The sequence below is a fragment of the Bombus vosnesenskii genome, unplaced genomic scaffold (genome assembly GCF_011952255.1).
Source record: "Bombus vosnesenskii isolate JDL3184/JDL3185 unplaced genomic scaffold, Bvos_JDL3184-5_v1.1 scf7180000016275, whole genome shotgun sequence".
NCBI classification, from domain to species: domain Eukaryota; kingdom Metazoa; phylum Arthropoda; class Insecta; order Hymenoptera; family Apidae; genus Bombus; species Bombus vosnesenskii.
The window spans coordinates 500,126-518,896 of NW_022884344.1; the positions used below are offsets into that span (position 1 = coordinate 500,126).

General features: G+C 33.7%; 1 protein-coding gene across 4 annotated transcripts in view; it reads left to right on the forward strand.

Moving 5' to 3' along the window:
- Nucleotides 1–677: 677 nt before the first annotated feature.
- Nucleotides 678–18,771, forward strand: part of LOC117242677 (tetraspanin-5) — a 123,134-nt gene continuing 105,040 nt past the window's right edge. For 3 of the 4 annotated variants that reach the window (XM_033509566.1, XM_033509565.1, XM_033509567.1), the window contains exon 1: nt 1,109–1,198. In XM_033509566.1, coding sequence (XP_033365457.1) covers nt 1,109–1,198 — 90 coding nt within the window. Of the gene's footprint in view, nt 1,199–18,771 lie in introns of all 4 variants that reach the window. The other variant, XM_033509563.1, reaches the window with a different exon arrangement.

An 18,771-nucleotide genomic window follows, 5' to 3' on the forward strand; every position in this document is an offset into this window, starting at 1 on the left:
TGCAATATCGCTCGTATGCATTGCACGATTATGTCCGATGCAGACGAGCGGTTTACGGCAAATCGCCGCAATGGCAACGGGTTAGAAGAACAAGGAAGTACATATATATGTATTCTTCTTTTGTGAGACAGAAGATCTTTATTTCTATGTTTTTCCAACGACAGCAGAACGATGTCGTACAGGAGAAGTTGGTTGTCTGCAACGAGTCTTAAAAACATATACGTAGCCGCCAAACCCATAGAGATATAAGAATAAAGTGTGCGGGTCACATGTACCGTGTAAGTGGATACAACTAATACGATATAACGATAGAAACAAAACAGAGGCCCTTTTCGCCCTTGTCTGATTAGACGTGCACACTGACATCGCTCGTTGGTGTTATGCTTACATATTTACTATACGAATATACATGCGTTATTAAACAAGGATACAAGGACCTCTACTCAGCGTTCTCTTTCTATCCTTGTATCACTTTTTCATCTTGTTCATGCACTCTGTTGCTCTTTATGGTCGAATCGCACAAAGTTGCTATATCGCTGCGGCATCGTATACCTGCCGTGTCGCTCGTGTGCATTGGGCCAAAGAGTAGCATAGTTGGTACGCGGGAGGTGGTAAGGTGGGGAGCATCGAAGGGTGGAGGATCGAGCGTTGGAGGGGCAAGCGAATGAGATTTAGTTGGGTGGGAGAGTCGGAGGGACGAGTGGAAAGTCTGAGCTGCTTGCAGTCTCGTTGATCCAGCCTCGGGTAGTATGTACCGTGACGTGACAATGGCGGTAGTCGTAATTACGAAACGGTACGTTATTGTGATCAGCTGATCAAGCGAGCCCAACGGAAAGAGCAAAATCGAGAAAATACGCGCGATAAATAATAGAACGAGGATTCGAGACGGAATCGAGGTATCGAAGCTCTGCGAGATAATTCGAAGACAAAAAGTCAAGAGAAGAAGGGAATTGGATTTTCGGCTATGTCATTGCGCTTGTGATTTGCTCTGCCTCTAGGGCACCGGTGCTCTTTTGTGTTGTGTGAATAGTGGCTTGCGTTTTTGCGGCTGTGTTGTGTGCATGTGTGCGTGAAATTCGCAAAAGCGATAGATAAATGTGTCTTAGCCATGCCTGCTGTGCGGAAGTATAGAAGGGATACCAGTGAAGTGAGCTGCTGTCTCAAGTATGTGATCTTTGGATTTAACGTGATGTTTTGGGTGAGTATTACATCTCGATATTGCATTTCTAGCTTTCTGTCTCTATTAGCAACGCATCTCGTTTTCTATCATGTTTTTGCAACGTTATTGCTAGACTACGAATATTCATACGAAGTCATATCTTTACAAAGATAATTTAGAAAATGTAACTTTGATGCACAACTCTTCTACATGTAACATAATATAATATTATCTTTTAGCTACTTTATGTATATATCGATACATATTACACGCATTTCTAACGCCTCCATAAATGAATAAAAATCCGCTGCTTAGTTACTATACTTTATCAAGTCGATTGTAATTTTCATTCGTTTGAAGTTGAAATTTAGTTTTCATAAAAACGCGAAGAGCTAGTAACTTTTGGCAGTATGTCTTGTTCTAAATGGCAAATAGGGGTTATGTCGTGATTAATGATTAACTTATTGACTAATCTGGTCAGTGATTAATTGACGAATTAACATTTTGTTTGCAAAAGTATATTTTATCGTTTCGTATAATATGTTATTAGTTAATATATAAGTAGAATATACGAAACTGAGCAAAGATTTATACACAAGTGAACTGTTTGTTTTAAAATATACGCGTGAAAGAAATGTAGCTCATCGAGAAAAACAACAAAGTATTTTAAACAAAGAGTACAATGAATAACCTGCAATGCAGCCCTTGTGTACTCCAATTGCTCCAACTGCGAAAATCATGATACAGGACGTTCATTTACATACGTTATGATTTCGATGCTGTATAAATATATATATAGCATATTTACATACAGACTTCTCAGAATTAAGAAGTATACAGCTCGCTTTGATTTCTATTCTGTAAAACGTAATCTCTTTCTTGTAGATTTTGAGTTCCAAGTTGGATAAGTAGTTCTGATAACGTGACACTATAATTTGGAATTATGTGTCTAATAAAATTATATATAGGTATAGACTTAAATGGATGTTTGTTTTCGCCTGTTGTTAAATAAATAAATTTATTTGCATCTTGCACTTTCCCTTTTAATAATTATATACATAAAGTTTGGCGATTAAAATTATATTTCTGCTTCGATAGTATGAAACAGAACGAATTTGCATTACGATGTGAATAGAATGTAAAACGAGTCGTATTTCACTCATTATATTTATCGTAATTTGAATTAATTAACAGATTGATATTTAATTTCAAAGAATTAAATCCAGAAATGTCTGCATTATTAATTGCTTGAATAATATATTATGAATTATGCAATTTTTATTATATTATTCGTTTGATGATCATTTAAAAAGTATAATTTTCCTATTTGAACCAAAACATCTTTCGCAACATTTTTTCTCGTCAACAATGAGAAAGTTACTATAATTTTTAATTTATAATTTTTACCGTTAAAATTATAATTATTATCGTTGGCCAAAAACTATATAAATATTATTACTTTGTCTTTACAATAGAACAAGTTAAAGGAAGAGAAACCTTATTAGAAATGTATTTATATGCATTTCTGCGTACATGAATTGTTTACGCTATTTATTCGTTATCTGGTTGAAAATTTATAATAATCGCAGTGAACGTGATAAAAATCGCCATAGCGTTTCGGCGTTCTGATAGACGTTATTATTACGACGCTGTAATTTATGACTTATGAATATAACCTGACCTCCTGATCTTTCTCAATCTTCTCATTTAACTCGCTAGAGGACAAAGGCAAATTGAATAGACAAGATAAAAAGAAAATCGAAAGAGGGGCAAAATGATTCGGAATGAGCGTACGCCTGGCCCTGACATTTTTTAAGCTACAAATCCACCTATAATTGGCATCGCGTTATTCAAATATATTTATAACATAATTTACATATATTAGCAGTAAAATCGATAAAGCGCGGTAGTAAATTAGAAAATTAGCCAGGATAATGCGTGTTTGGTTTAGGACGCATTAAGGGGGATTAATTCGTACAAAAATAAGGCATGTTTTTGTGAATTATTTGTGACGACACAGTTAAAATCTCTTTATTAAAATCAATAGTACATTAGAGTATGACATTCGAAGAATATTGTATAAAATTTTCACGGAGAAATATTAGAAATTACGGCAATGGCAGTAATTATTCGGACGTGTCTCGGAAAATTGCGGTGCCCCTGATAACTTGGTGCTGGATCATCTGAAATCAAAAAATCAAAGTTCATTCGTTTGGTAACAGTTTTCTACAGGTAACGCTGGGAGGGTTTTTCGAAATTTCAATTTTTCACTTTTTTGGAACACTTTGAAGGGAAAATTAGCCGCAAATTTTCGCAAAGTCGGCTAATTTATGCCGGGGGGATTCTCGTGTTAGTAAACTCAAGTGACTTTCATGAATGTTTTTTTTAGACCAGCTACTAGTTATATGGGGCGAGACCTTTTTAAGATGTAAATATAGTCTTGAAGAACAAATATCACTTTTAATTCAGGTCTTCTTATTGTTCATTGTATATTGTACAAGTGATTTGATCATCTTTGACGATGTAATCATCGTTACCGTGTAGTATAGCGTCTATCGCAGCCATCGGTAGACTGCGGATGTTCATGCAATTCTGTGCTTTTATGAGCATAATTAATGAAAGCAGATCTACATAGAAATTTGTTTCATCTACTAAACATCATAGTAAGTGCTCTACTTTAAATATCGTTGTTAATATACGAAAACCATTTCTTAAATCAGAAATAGACTAACAAATTACTTGTAAATTGATATCCTGCTTATAGTAGTGCGTTAAAAGTATACGGTATCAGGTTCCTGTTACTTTTTACTCGATAAAAATTGTTGCCCTATTAAAGATTAATCTGTTATTGTTAAAAGTTAGAAGATGTGCTTTTGAAATGGGCGGAAAGAAATAGAGAGCAGTAAGATAATTGTAAATGGAGCTCGAGATTCCTATCTTCTCCTATAACATATCTCGAATTTCTGTTTTGAAAATCAAAACATGTAAGCTTTAGCTTCCGACAGATTTTATATGCTGTATACTTACGTGTATTATGTATGAGGCGTGTTCTATTTTTCCGGCTAACCTATAGAGGTATAATCTACAAGTGAAAATAAGAAGAAAATGTTCCATAAAATTTGGTCATAAAGGTTCTGTTATAGAGCTACACGTAAATATTGAATGCAGGCTGAATATGTGTGTAGCAACAGATTCTACATTATTCCTATTATTATTATTTATTTTATTTAAGGCTAGTTTTATTAATAAATTTGCCGCTCATATTTAGTTCGATTCTCAAGAAATTCGGAACGTAATAAATTCCATGCTACATCGATGTCGAGTTTGTACTGCGAATATCAGCGTACTGTAACAATATGCTGTGGTCAGAACTTAAGTATTCAAGCAGCTCTAGTTGCGTATAATAGGAATAACGTAGAAACGTATAGAAGTTCGTAATTCGCTTTACCGTATCTCATGTCCCGCTTTCTGCATATTCCTGTTATGCACTTTGTTAATCGCTTAATATGCCTTAAATAAAATAAATAACAATAATAAAGCATTTACGCATAAAATCTCAACATGTGACATTTTCCTCTTATTTTCACTTGTACATTATATTCCTACAATTTGATCGGAAAGTAGGGAACCCCCTATGCTATAGAGCTACTCACATTAATATTCAGACACAATACTACGTATATCCCTGTATTTGTGGCGTCGTATAAGAGGGGATGATTTAAATATCCTGCTGCTTATTCTATGAAAATATGAACCACTTCTCGTAGCTCGACAGTGCGTAAATTAATTTCTCCCCAGCAATTTTTTAATTAAACAACGTTTAATTGTACATACAGCAGATTTTTACCAAACAATTGTCTTATTTTCACGTCATACTAACATTCGGACTCTCCGTTCCGTTCTGCGATCTAGCGATTTTTAAAAACGTTTCCAAACGCAAAATAAATTTATTCTGTATAATTAAGCCAGAGAGAGAAGAAATCAACGTGAATATTTTTATATCGCATCAAAAATTCTAGCATGTTACGAAAAGGAAAGAATACTAGTTTTGTTAAAAGACGATTCGCAATTTATTATAGAGAAAAGGATAAAAGTTGTGGTGAAATTGCTAAATTATTGGTATTAATTGCAGCAGATATTAGAATACGCGAAAAAGAAGACCACATCGAATTTAAGAAACAAAGAGAATAATCTTCTGTTTGTTTAAAATTTATTGTACAATTATACGCTAGTTTTAGAAAGAAATTCAAGCTACAATAAATGCTTCATTATATTCGTAGAATAAGCAGCACAACATTTAAATCATCTTCTCCTACACAAACCAACAAATACACAGACACTGTTGTGTGCGAATATTAATGTGGATAACTGTACCTATTTATTGCGAGTCTAATTATAGAGTAAGCCTGTAATTTGCGGAACCTTTCAAACGATATGGTTGAATTCTTTCTATCATTTGGCAGAAAATTATGTTCTATATTTCAGAAAATGTAGACACAATTAATATATATATGTCGGAGATGAAGGGACATCGGGTAAAGGACATTTCTTTTGGAGTTTTGGGAGGATCCCCAGTGCTTTGGTCTAGACTGTTTATTATAGCTGTACTTAAATGATAGAACGATGATTATGTTTGTCCGAGATTTGTGACAATGGGCTTGGTCTCGAGGTGACGCAACTAGTCGCTGAACGTAGCCACGGTCACGGGATGAACGTTTTTACCTAACAGAAAAAGTACCAATATTGAGGGACACACGTTGTATTAACCGCTTCCCGTGCTATTTAGTTCGACGAAACTCGGGCCCAATCGGTAGACATCGACGCGCGCTAAACAGACCAGACTGATGCTTGTAAACAGTCGCAATACGAACTGAAATGTAGAAACTAACATTCAGTGACGATCGTAACGGGCAAAAAACAGTCCGCGAGCTCGGTTTGTTATGTTTACGTTTGGCCCAAGTGTCTGGTCGCGAGTCGGACTCGCCGATATTAATGTTTGGGCCAAAATCTTCATCGCGAGTCTGACTCGCTAAAGTAAGGGAGGGGGTTAACAAAAAACCCCGGGCAGGAGCAATGTCGGCTCTACGCGGGTCTGCCTAGTAACGGCGCCTGGAATTTTGTTGATATCCCCGGTCAATATTCAATTGACAAATGTGATCGTATCAGTCTTTTATTCTTGTGATCACCTTGGACAGTTTACATATATCGTCTTGTCAGTCAGTCAGAATGATTCCGAGCGTCACAGTTAACGTCACTTTGTGTTTCGAAATATATTCTATTGAACAAAGAGTTTTCCCCGTTGACCGTGGATTCGTTATTGAACCTAAGAACAGTGTCTAATCATCACGGTTAATTGTCAAACTCTGTAAAATCAACATTTGTAGATATAATTGAAAATATAATCTTCATTGAACAACAACGATGGCTTGTCCTAATGAAGATACGTTACACGCCCCTAAGTCTAACGATAACGACATATATATATAAATATATAGAGCCGGTTGGTAACTGGTGGTACAAGCGGAAAGGGGGTGATTCTACGCGAAAAAGAAGTCGAAAATATAAAATAAAAATCTTTTTTTAATTTTTTTTTAATTTTTTAAAAAATCTACAGTGCGATCCGTTATAACGAGACGCGATAAAGTGCACGCGTACCGAGCGAAAATTCAAAGTCAATTTTCTCGAAAACAAAGCCTCGAACGAAAAATTGTTATTCTATATTTTCGACTTCTTTTTTCACGTAGAATCACTCCCTTTCCGCTGGTACCACCAGTTACCAACCACTCTGTATATACATATAGATATACTAGTATTCGTATGCCTTCTACGTATTCATAATAAAAGACATTTATAATAAAATGCAAATATTAGAAATATGAGATGACGATCCTTTCGAAATTATTCAATTTTGATGTAAAATATTTTCATTTCGGCATCATCAATTTCGAAAACGTTCGCATGGACAGATTTAAATGGGCCATCTTAAAAAAGGATCGTATGAATATTAGTTGATTGCTTCTGGCTGTATCCATATATATACATATGTGTGTACATACATAGTATGATATAACGAAAATGGTATATCGATTTTTATTGCGTGAGTGTAATACTTGAATTTATGCGATTACTTAACTCGCCCTGTTCGTTCCAAAGGCCACTGATTGTCCATTAACAGGATAAACGAAATACGATCGTATTTCGTGTAATTAATGATATTGTAATAAGTCAAATGAGTATACAAAGTATTACAAGCCAAACGCATAAACAAATACATATAAACGAAAACAGATATATAAATATATGTATACATTTTATTAATTTTCGCCTACAAAAACGAGATTGATTTACATAGATTTCTTATTCAACTTCAATTAGGCTATTACATATATATTTAAACTTACTCTTAATTATACACTGTTTACTTTATAGCCAATTACTTCAGAAATACCTATATTTAAAGCGATATCACTTTTCACATTTCGCCATTTTTCCAAACCTCTACTTTTGTGTTATTTTAAATAAATACAGCAATATAAATATAGTAAGAGGTAAAAGTATTTCCAATGTAAGCTAAATTAAAAGTATTAATGCATCGTTGACGCGTGACGATTTTCACGCGACAAACATGAACATATTTTTCGAAAATATGCGGGAATTGCAGTAAAATATTTATTTCACAATTATATCGTGTACTTTTCTACCTTTTGTTTTTTTTTACCTTAATAAGGTTGAAAGGGAATAAATCGTGTTATATTTTAAAAGTATGTATCTTAATGGGACACAAGGATCCAACACGATATTAATATCTTAATTAATATGCAGATTGTCAACTAATTTACAAGGTTTGTTAGTTGAGAGTTGAAAAGGAAGAAAAATATATATGTATATGTATGTGTTACCAGTGACTCATCGGAAATACTTGATGAGGACACCTGCACTTACGACTCTTCGGAAACGGTTGAACGGCCTTGAACTCGGTGAACAGATGTTCGGTAATGAACTGTTTCTCATTCATAGCAACGGGTTGTACTGTTCCAATGTGTTCATAGTCTTCATAATTTCTATCGAAAAATCTATCTATACCTGTACCTTTGGAATTGATAAGAAATATAGAACAATGTTTAAAACGTTTACTATAGTAACGAGAATATCATGAGGTAAGAGAAGATTATGAAAAGATTATATTAGAGACAGTCACGAAGATTTACACACACTCCTTAAAGTCCTTACTATGATATAAAATATCATAGCTCTGTGAATTCTTTTTTCTTTTATTAAGATACATATTTTTAAAATGTAACACAATTTATTGATCCTCGTTTTTATTAAGAAAAAAACAAGTAGAAAAATACAAAATGCATTGTTAGAAATATTCTATACACCCGTTGTATCTACATGAAATCATAAAAATAATAGGCTTAACATTATATGAATATGTTGTTGAATCTTTTTGTCCCATTAAGACACATGTTTTTAAAATGTAACGCGATTTATTCACTTTCACCCTTATTTATTAGAAAAAGAAGGTAAAATATGTACAAGATACAATGTTAGAAAAATTACAGATACCCGTTAGATCTGCACGAAATCATAAGAATTGTAAGCTTAATATTATATTAATACAATCTTGTAGTCTTACGTAAGCTTCAATACATAATATATTACAGCTGTCTGTCTTCTTGACGTTGAAAAAGTTGAAGGTTTTGCAATTATTTCTGACTTATTCTGACTTTCCTTCAGTGTTTCGTCTTCAGTTTCTTAAATCAGATAGACCAAATCCGATAAGTATACCGAGTCTCTCATGACTGACATGTATCAAGAAGAATACTGATTAATTTATTTTTAAATTCGATCGAATTTCTTTGCAAGTATTCGCATAAAACTCTATAGATATAAAGATCCTGATCGATAGCCATACTATGTCGCCCGAGTGGTTTACCTGAATCAGCGTACAAGGTACTATTTATTGGCATTAACTGCCACGTTAATTTCTAACCGAATCGCATGCAAAAGATTGAGTCAGTTTCAAGTAGCAGCATATTTTAAATTTCCAGGGAATTTTGCCCAAAAACATTGCAATCAAATTTATGTACAGCTTTCGGAATACGAAAATGGATTTCTGCGTTTAATAAAAATTATTCGATAAATCTAATTCTTGTTGGTCATGGTTAATGATTTCGGAGATAAAAAATGATCTAGGTTAATAAGACATGTTAAAGCCGGAGAAATTTTCATTTATCGAAAACGTCTCATCTCACAATGAAACGTGTCCTTTTCTATTGCGGACATTTAAGAGAAATTAGGAAAAAATATAAAATGCAAAACAATATCAGTGAAATCACGAACATACGTGAAAATATTGACAACGTAATTATATTCTTCAAAGAAATCAAAATTTATGCTTAATCATAGAGACAAGAGGAAATACTTAATATATGCATATACCTATATAAGTTTATAGTGATGTACGGCTTTTTATTACATATACCACGTAAAATCATATAAATAGGAAATTTTCCAATCTCTATATACCTTACTCATTGATTATTATTAGACTCTGAATTTCTACGAACTTATGAGAAATTTGAAGCCACAAGAATGTACAGAATGCAGGTAATATGCGAAAACGTATAGAGCATTCAAAGTAGAATACTCGTTATAATATTTAACACCTAAATTCCATTCATTTAATTACATTGATAGCAATATGAATTTCCATAAACATGTGCAGCCTAGTTACATATGCTTTGACAGTATATTTGTATAAAATTTCCTGCTCTGAATCACACTCTGACTCAATTAGCCAATTTTTATTCATCCGATTGGAAAGTTGGCATTGGAGTTGCCCTTAGTGGAAACGTTGCTTGTTTTCCATCATTACTACTTCCTTTCTGTAGCTCTTCATCCTTATTGTCCCACTCGTTGCTAGGACTGTTTGAGGAATCTCATTACAAAACTTGCCTGTAAAACCGGTTTCTAACCAGTGCAACCGGCCACCATGGCATGGGTTTGCTTTTCTCGAAGGAAGTGTGACTTCTTCGATTCCTTTGCGCAGTAAGAAGGCAAACTTTCGGTATCGTAAAAACTCTCGTGTATAGTTGCACCTTAAAGATGCTTCGCTTTACACGCTTTGCAGTTTGTTTGGAAAAATAAAAGAACGAAACTAAGGGAGAATCGTTTAATCGAACACACAGTGATTAGAATTTTGTTAATTCGTTAAGGACCGAACAACGGTTTATCAGAATGTCAAGAATACCTCGATTTCTTTATATTTTGTACAATTGCAAAATCTAGCTAGGAGAAATAGCGACGAAAAAGATATTACGCGAATTTTTGGAATTTGCTTTCGTAATCACAATATTGAGAAACAGATTTGGTAATATAAGACGATCGAAAGAAATGTTGCAAACGACGAGTGATTTTGAAATTATTATTTTTTAATTAAATATATAAGATACAAATTTCTTGCGGTTAAAAGAAAGCTATGAGAAACTTCATTCAGTAAATTCTTCATTCTATTGAGCAAATATACTTCATCGAGTTTTAGCATTGCTTCACAGCTGTGTATTTATGCCATAAGTATGTTTTAATGACCTCTTTGAAGTCGTGCAACAATGTTTTCCTAATGTAATTTTTGTATCATTATTTTAAACGTAGTCTCTGAAGTATACAGTTGTATACAATATACATACAATATACATTGTGTACAATATAGTTTGTAGGTATACAATCAGAGAATAAAGCACTTTATATATTATTCTAATATATTCCTCGTCCTATTTTCTTCTCGTCTAAATGATTTCATACTTGAACGTCTGAAATTTAATACCTGATAGATACTTGCAAACTAAAATAGAAATTTGCATTAATATTAGATAGCCGAAAATGTGATTCTAAGAATTTACAATATACAGAGGAGGATGAATTATTTTGAACAATATTATATTTAATTAATAATATAAAGTTGTTCCTAAACCGAGAAACCTATTTACGCATTACATGTTATTTAAAAATAACATCTTTAAACATTATTGGAACGTAATTAAGTTTATAGAGTCATCCTGCATTTACATAATTAATTAAATAATTAATTAGAGTATATCCAAGTATATTCTCTTTGCTTCTTTAGATAGCTTCTGTTTTCGAATTATTTTATTCACAAAAAGTCTGGAATATACAAAAGATAGAAAAATTACATTGAATAGTGAAACGAAATATTTAGAAACTATGTAAAATTCCCTAATATCTGAGACAGTCGTTGGTGAAGGTGCCCACAAGAAATACTCTTCGCGTTCAACAATAAAGTTTATCAAACTATTAACGATTAATAACTAACAACGATTAACGATTAACAACGATTAGTCCCTTAACCTACTATTTACGTTCGAGAATTTTGGGCCGAAAACGTAAACAAGCTATTATATATTACATTATATATTATATTTGGCCCTATCATCGTACTACGGGCTATGCCTCTAACACTTACGTTTGGTCCGATCATATACTACCGGCCATGCCCATAATATTTACGTTTGGCCCGATCATCGTACTACGGGCTATGGCCGTAGTTGTAGGTTAAGGGATTAACGATTAATAACAACTAACGATTAACGACTATCAAGAGTTATAACCGTGTATCTCTAATAGTGTTTACTTCGCTATGACACTTAACCTTTCGCACTTGGCAGCTCGGGGCTTCTAGAAATCTTTTCTTTGTTGCCCCTCGACATCCCTACTACGCACGCGTTTATTAGATGTCGCGACGGTTGCCACGTATGCATTCTTCCGAATATTCGGCGAAAGAACCGTAGGGATATCGATGGTACATTAGGCATGGCGGCCTTACGCTTTGAAAGTATAGCGCTTTGTGTCGCGAAGCCGTTGAAAAGTTCGCATATCTATATCACAAAGCCACATATCTATTGAAATGTAACGTCTATTTTGGATCATATAGAACCGAAAAGAACAGTAGAAATTTCATATCATTTAAGCTACTAGTTTATAGACTTATCCTGCAGTTTGGTTAGAGCTGAGTGTAATACGAAAACCACGTTGCAAGAAATTTTATTGAATAAACAGTAATTCGTAACATAAGACGTAGCATATTATAACGGAGCGTACCGTCGGTTCGCTTTCTAATGATTACGTAACTCTTAAGTGCTATAACAATATAATAGTCACTTAGAACCTACTGTTACAGAAGACAAATTAACCCACTTTTTACAAATTAAGTATCGATATAACTCGTTATCGAAAAGAAAATATAAATAATATTAAAACAATGAAATTTGTCATGCTATAAAATAAAGTGACTGCTGCGAATTATCTGCACAATGTATGTATTTACTGTAGCATTTACATATTAATTAATCTCTTCTTCACGTTTGTATCTCTTCAGATATCTTCCTTTTCAACTATTTTCTTCGTAGAAAGTCTGGAATACACAAAAGGTAATTCCAAATAAAGTTTCATACCTATTGAAATATAAAATCTTTTTCGGGTCATATAGAGGTCAACAAGAACAGCAGAAATTTCACACCGTCTAAACTATGGAAATTTGATATTATGAAAATGAAATTAGAATTTAATAAAAATACACTTCGTAGGAAAATGAGGATATGCAAATACTTTTTGTTACTGAATAAAGGACTTTTTTACACTTTTGTGTACATTGGACTTAGTGTCTAGAACAATGATATATCACTTCGATATTGTATTTCAGTATTTACGAGCCTTATGGTGTCGTGACTTATTAATCCGGTTATAAACAGCTTTCGTATAATATAAGAAGGATTATGACTATTAGTTTTAAAAGCATTCATAGTGTCGCTGTTATGTGATTAAATCTGACAAATCTATTCAGGCCATCGTATTGCGTAACGAAGTATAGTAATCTTTTGGTAAATCTTTTCCATTTTTCTCGCAATATCTGCAACTTATAACTGATGGAAATTAACACTGGGAAACTACATATAATTAAAAGAAATTTTAAAATCAGATTATATCGGTTATTACTATATCGACACTGTGGAATCGTAGAGTACTGGCGTTGAAGTCATAAAGGTATCGTGATACCTTCTGACTATTACTTTTTGCATCGTAATAACGCACCGTAATAACACACGTTTATCACTGCTCATTTCGTATACCGTTTCTTCTTGTTATAACTCTTTTTAACGATGCTTCCAATGGCATATGTCTATATGACATTTTCTTTTTGTCTTGACCTATAGAATATAATGACAACGTTTGGTAGGGAAAACTGGGACCCCCTGTATATCCATAAACTGAAATCAAATTTAATACACAAGCACCATTTCGTAGGATTCGACTGCCAGCTTCGATACTGCAAGCTCATTACTCAGTCAATAGATTAAAGGTATAATATATGAACTGTTTTTGACGTTTTAATAGAACAACAATCGTGCTGTGTATATTTTTGCAAAAATCGTTCTGTTAAATGTCAAACGTTTTCTAATAAAGAAAGAAATTCGAATATTGCTGATAAGAGAATACGGTTCGTTCATTATGCTTGCCAAGTATGCGATCTTCACAAGCTGGTTTCGAACCTCGGAACGAGTTTCAAAAATCTACTCGTAACGAGATCTTAAGTTAAAATTCGTAACAGAAGAAGAAGACTGCTACGTCCCTGGAAGAAGACTACGTAGAATGAATACTACCTTGAAATGATACGTTACAACTCTGTGCTGATGTGTTCTAATGAGAAATGCATCTACGTAATATATAGCTATACATTGGCTAAATCGTAAAGTTTCTTCGAGATACAAAAAAAGAAACTTGTAACAGCTTCGATATCTGAGCGAATCGAAGCCCTTGCGAGTATCACTCGAATCACGTGTGGCGGCACTCAACAGCAAATACCTCCACTCGACACTAACTAGCGTCGGACGACGACAGCGCAGTGGTTAGCGCCTTAGGTTACGAACGTTCGGAACCCGGGTTCGAATCCCGGCGACCGGAATTCGATTCTTCTTCTACGCATCGAAAATGGAAGAAAATCAGCGGTATCCCATCAGCGACAAATCTACAGCCAGCAAATTAGAGAAAGACATTACTATTACATTGGAACAAATGTAGGAAAATTATAGTAGGAATTATTAAGAATATAAACAGAAGAGGACTCCTGTAGATTTTATTTGAACGTTTGTGATTGGGGGGTTCAGAAGTTCCCATGAAAAAATGATTTATGCCGAGTAAATAGCTTCTCGTTATATTCGGCGACACTGACAGTTTATGATGAAGGAGTATAAATGGAAAACTGATTTACACCGATTGACTTCTGACGTATATTATTTAAGAACATCAGTCTAAAAATATGATTTCATGTGAACGGGGAATTTCTTGGCGTGTTCATTTCAATTCTACTTGGAAGTACTTGTTTTATTTGCCAAAGTAGGTTCTCATGGATGTTCCAATCTGTCGCGTTTAGGTTGCAGTCTATTTGAAAGTACAGCTTCTTCTTTTTCAAAACACTTGTAGAGGATTCGGATCTAGTCAATGAATATTCCAAATTCGAACTTAATTGCGACGTATTTCGACCTATCGCTAATTACAATTATTTGTCTCAATAAATCTCGTGCACTGACTGATTAATTACCCACAAAACAAACGTAGTAACTGATACTAATAACAAAAACATCGTACTAAAATACGGTATGTCATAGCTGTTATCCGAAGTGATAAATGTAATTCTAGAACTGCGTTTATTTTTCTTACCTGCTCCACTTCTTTCAGCTACCTAGGCGAATAGAGTTAGAGAGAGAGCAAAGATCTTGCGTCATTAATTGGCTCGAATTAACGAGCCATAAATCCTAGTAGAAAAAGGAAATCGAAATGTTCTCCAGTTTTTTTACTTCGATTTCCATTTATCCGGATTCGTGCAGCGTATATTTTCACAGTCGGTGCAGGTTTTTATGCTCGAAAGAGGGTTCGATGACCCTTTGTCATGAGTTACATGGACGAATAAGTGTAGCATGCGTGCGTGAAACCCTATCTTCCGGCCACCGGAAAATATTATGAAGAGCATTATTACAGTATCCTCTCTCGCAACTACATATTAAATGCATTTCCGACCAAGTAAACTTTTTGCTCCGATTAAACCGATACGACACTTTGAGGTTTGACACGCTCTATCAACTAACCAATCTTCTAAATATACCGAGTTATTGCAATTAACTCGATAATAGCTGGAAACTATATCTATTTGCAAAAATGCACGTGATAATGTGTATAGTGAGTAGATTCTGAAAGTCGTTGCTGCTTTTTTAACAATCGCGTGTCTCTAAACAGAATGGGTACGTACCTCGAAAGAGAATAGAAAATGTAAGGGAAAAGTAATTAAATTTCGAAGGATCTGTAGCGGCACAGGAGTCAACGGAAGATTGGAATCGCAAGAGACTCGTGTTGTTGTGCCTTGGAGTGCCAACGTTGTTTTGGTTTGCTACGTTCAAAGGTAAACGAACTCTGGACAAAACATTCTCGCCGTTATTTGTAATCGTCAACCGGAGTTATACTCGAACTTTTTATAATATCACCGATCGATATAAACAGACGAACGTAGTCTATAGGATTATTATAGCGAGTCATACTGTCGCATAGCGAGCCTAAAGTTGAACAGTGCCATTGAGCGAGTGACGGTTATCTCTGTACTTGTATTTAAAGTGATTTTAATATACACCGACTATTACAATTTTATCAGTCGTCTCTTTAATAAACCAACACGTATAATAAACCACCTCAGATCGTTTATCGTTCAATAAGATAGTGATCGAGAACAGGAGGCAAAAATGCATAATGGATAGTTGCTACAAATGCCATCAAACGACTTAATATATTCTTCAAATGTAGGTATGCACGTCGGAGTCACCAACGAGGTGAGGTTTATGTGAAAAGGACGTTGGTACGTGAGGTTTAATGACGAGATTGCTCGTTGTTGAAACCATCGAATATATTTAGAATAATAAATTAATATACAGCCGTATACGTGAATCGTCAGTACAAAGTATAAATCGTAAAATAAAATCACGGAATAAATACTTGTAAATGCTCGTCGCGTAACTTGGTAGATACTCGAAGATATTATAGGTATTTTTAGATACTTGTGATGCTCGGAGATACTCAGAGATACTGTGTAAATACTGTACGATACTGTTAGATACTCGATATGTACTGTGTGATACTGATTACTGATTACTGTAGATTATATGATTACAACATTTTAACAAGATTACGCTAAAATCAAACTGCAATGATTTCATTTCTTATAAGCATCATGGCTAGATATGATATTTATTTATATAATAATAGGTTATAATATGATTAAATTAGTGTTTGGGGTATTGTCTATATTCCACAATAAATCTGGCTTTTGTAACCGTGAAACTTTACAGAATTACTTTGTTGCTTGAGCAACTCTTTCTCTAGATCTCTTATCTTTAGATTCTATCATTTTTAAATTATAGGTTGGTTTGAGAACAATATGCTAAATTGATGGGATTATTTTCCATGTTAACATTACCAATGATAATTAAATAGCAAATGTATATAGTAAACAGAAAAATACATTACTGCTATATTTTTGATAGGTAATTCAGATCTGTAGCCTGAAAAAAGTACCCTTCTATAAAAAAGTAGCAAATGTTGTTTCTAATTACTAATTAATTCATCATTAATTTGTACACATTGATAGAATTCACGTATTGTTGCTATAAATCCATAAAGCGTCCACACAGTTACGAACGACGATATAATTCTGGGTGTAAATTCCGAATATCAATAGTATGAGATAAAAAGACGAGTAAAACAATTCGTAATTAAGAACAAACAAGAAATAAAATTTGAAATATCAACTAGTACCTTACAAATGAGAAAGAACAAAAACGAAAATGCAGAGAATCGGCTGTTCGTTAGTTGACAAAATATCAATAATAAATTGACATTGCGCTCACTTTTTTATCTTCATTTTTGACACATGTACTATTTTTTGTATCTAGTTGAATCGTTAATGAACGAACGCACCTCATTTACCTCTTGTACAAATTTGTATTACGCACCTCTTTTTTCTTTCTTTTTTTTTTTATTTGGTGGGCTATTTACAATCAATTCTCGTTGAGAATTTTAAGTAGCTTCATTTGGCGCGATACAATAGCTTGGTTTATAATAATTTATACTATGTTGATTCTAGTTGAATCTAATACTTCAATCTAAAGGGTATTTTCCTTTTAATCCGCGGAAAACGTACCTCCTGTACCAATAATAAATTTTAAAATAACGCACGTAATAGTTATTTGCTGAAATAATTTCCTAATGCGGTACACATTTTGATTGATTACGTGGATGTCTGCGAATCTCATCCAATACTGAAGCACAGACTTGGTACATCAACAATTGAGGACACGGATGCAAGAACAGTATAAGTGCACTTACCCTCCTTATGCGTCCGAGCGCATCATCCAGCCCTCCATACCTGACCTACTTACACGAAGTATACTTGCGTAATAAAAGGTCGGTTAAATCATACAGTAACGAGAAAGTCATTTTCATTTATTTTTAAATCATACACAGTGGCTGCAGAAAATATCTGTGCGTAACCTTATTTTTCAATGAAGCGTTTCTTCTATCAGCTTCCACATTTCATTTTCGTAGCATTAAATTTTTGTAATTATATAGAAGTACCTGATAATATCAAATGGCCGGAAATTTAATATACTTAATTAATTAGTATATCGATTGTAATAAATATAATCCTGTACAAATACTTTCTGTAGTCACTGTATAATGCAATGAGAGTCAAAAATAAATATATACCCCGTTTAAAAAAAAATTTATTCAACAACTCTCACACATATTATAGTAATTAAACTATAAGTAAATTCTAAACCATAATGCATATTTATACGTTGGATATGAATTTTCTCAGCTAATGAACGATCAATATCTTGGATTTTCGTCAAACTCTACTTCCCCCGCCTGAAATCTAATTAAAAATTGACAAATTTGCACAGGCTCACGAAAGTGTTTGAATACTCGTAGATGCGTTTTATGATGTATTACGTGTATTATACGGAACATTTCGAAATTTCATTAGTACTATTACGAGACTCGACTATCGCAACACTGTTACAAAATATTTAGTACAAATGTATGTTTCGCAGAAATCACAAACATTCAACAATCAATTTGCATTGCATATATTAACAAACTTCGATGTTTCAATGTGACTAATTTTTTAATAAATTATAATTTCGATATACACTCGCATTCCGTATGAATTTACTTAAATTCGTACCTCTATGTAAATTTGTCCATGTAAAATTATCATTTTGAGGATGTTCTTCTTTCTGTAAAAATCTAATGTAGACTACTGTTCGATAAAAATATTGCTTTAATAAGCAACACTCGTAATTTTTGTTTAACACTCCGTCTGCAACTTTATTAAGCGGCCTTTTTTAGGCTTTCGAGTTTTAAAAAATCTCCCAGTAATTTCTTTAAGAAAGCAAAATTTGGACAGAAGCGTGGAGGAAATGAAAAATTACTTCAAATTACTGGCCGAGAACGACCCAGTAAGTTAAGTATACTGCTATGCAAGTAAA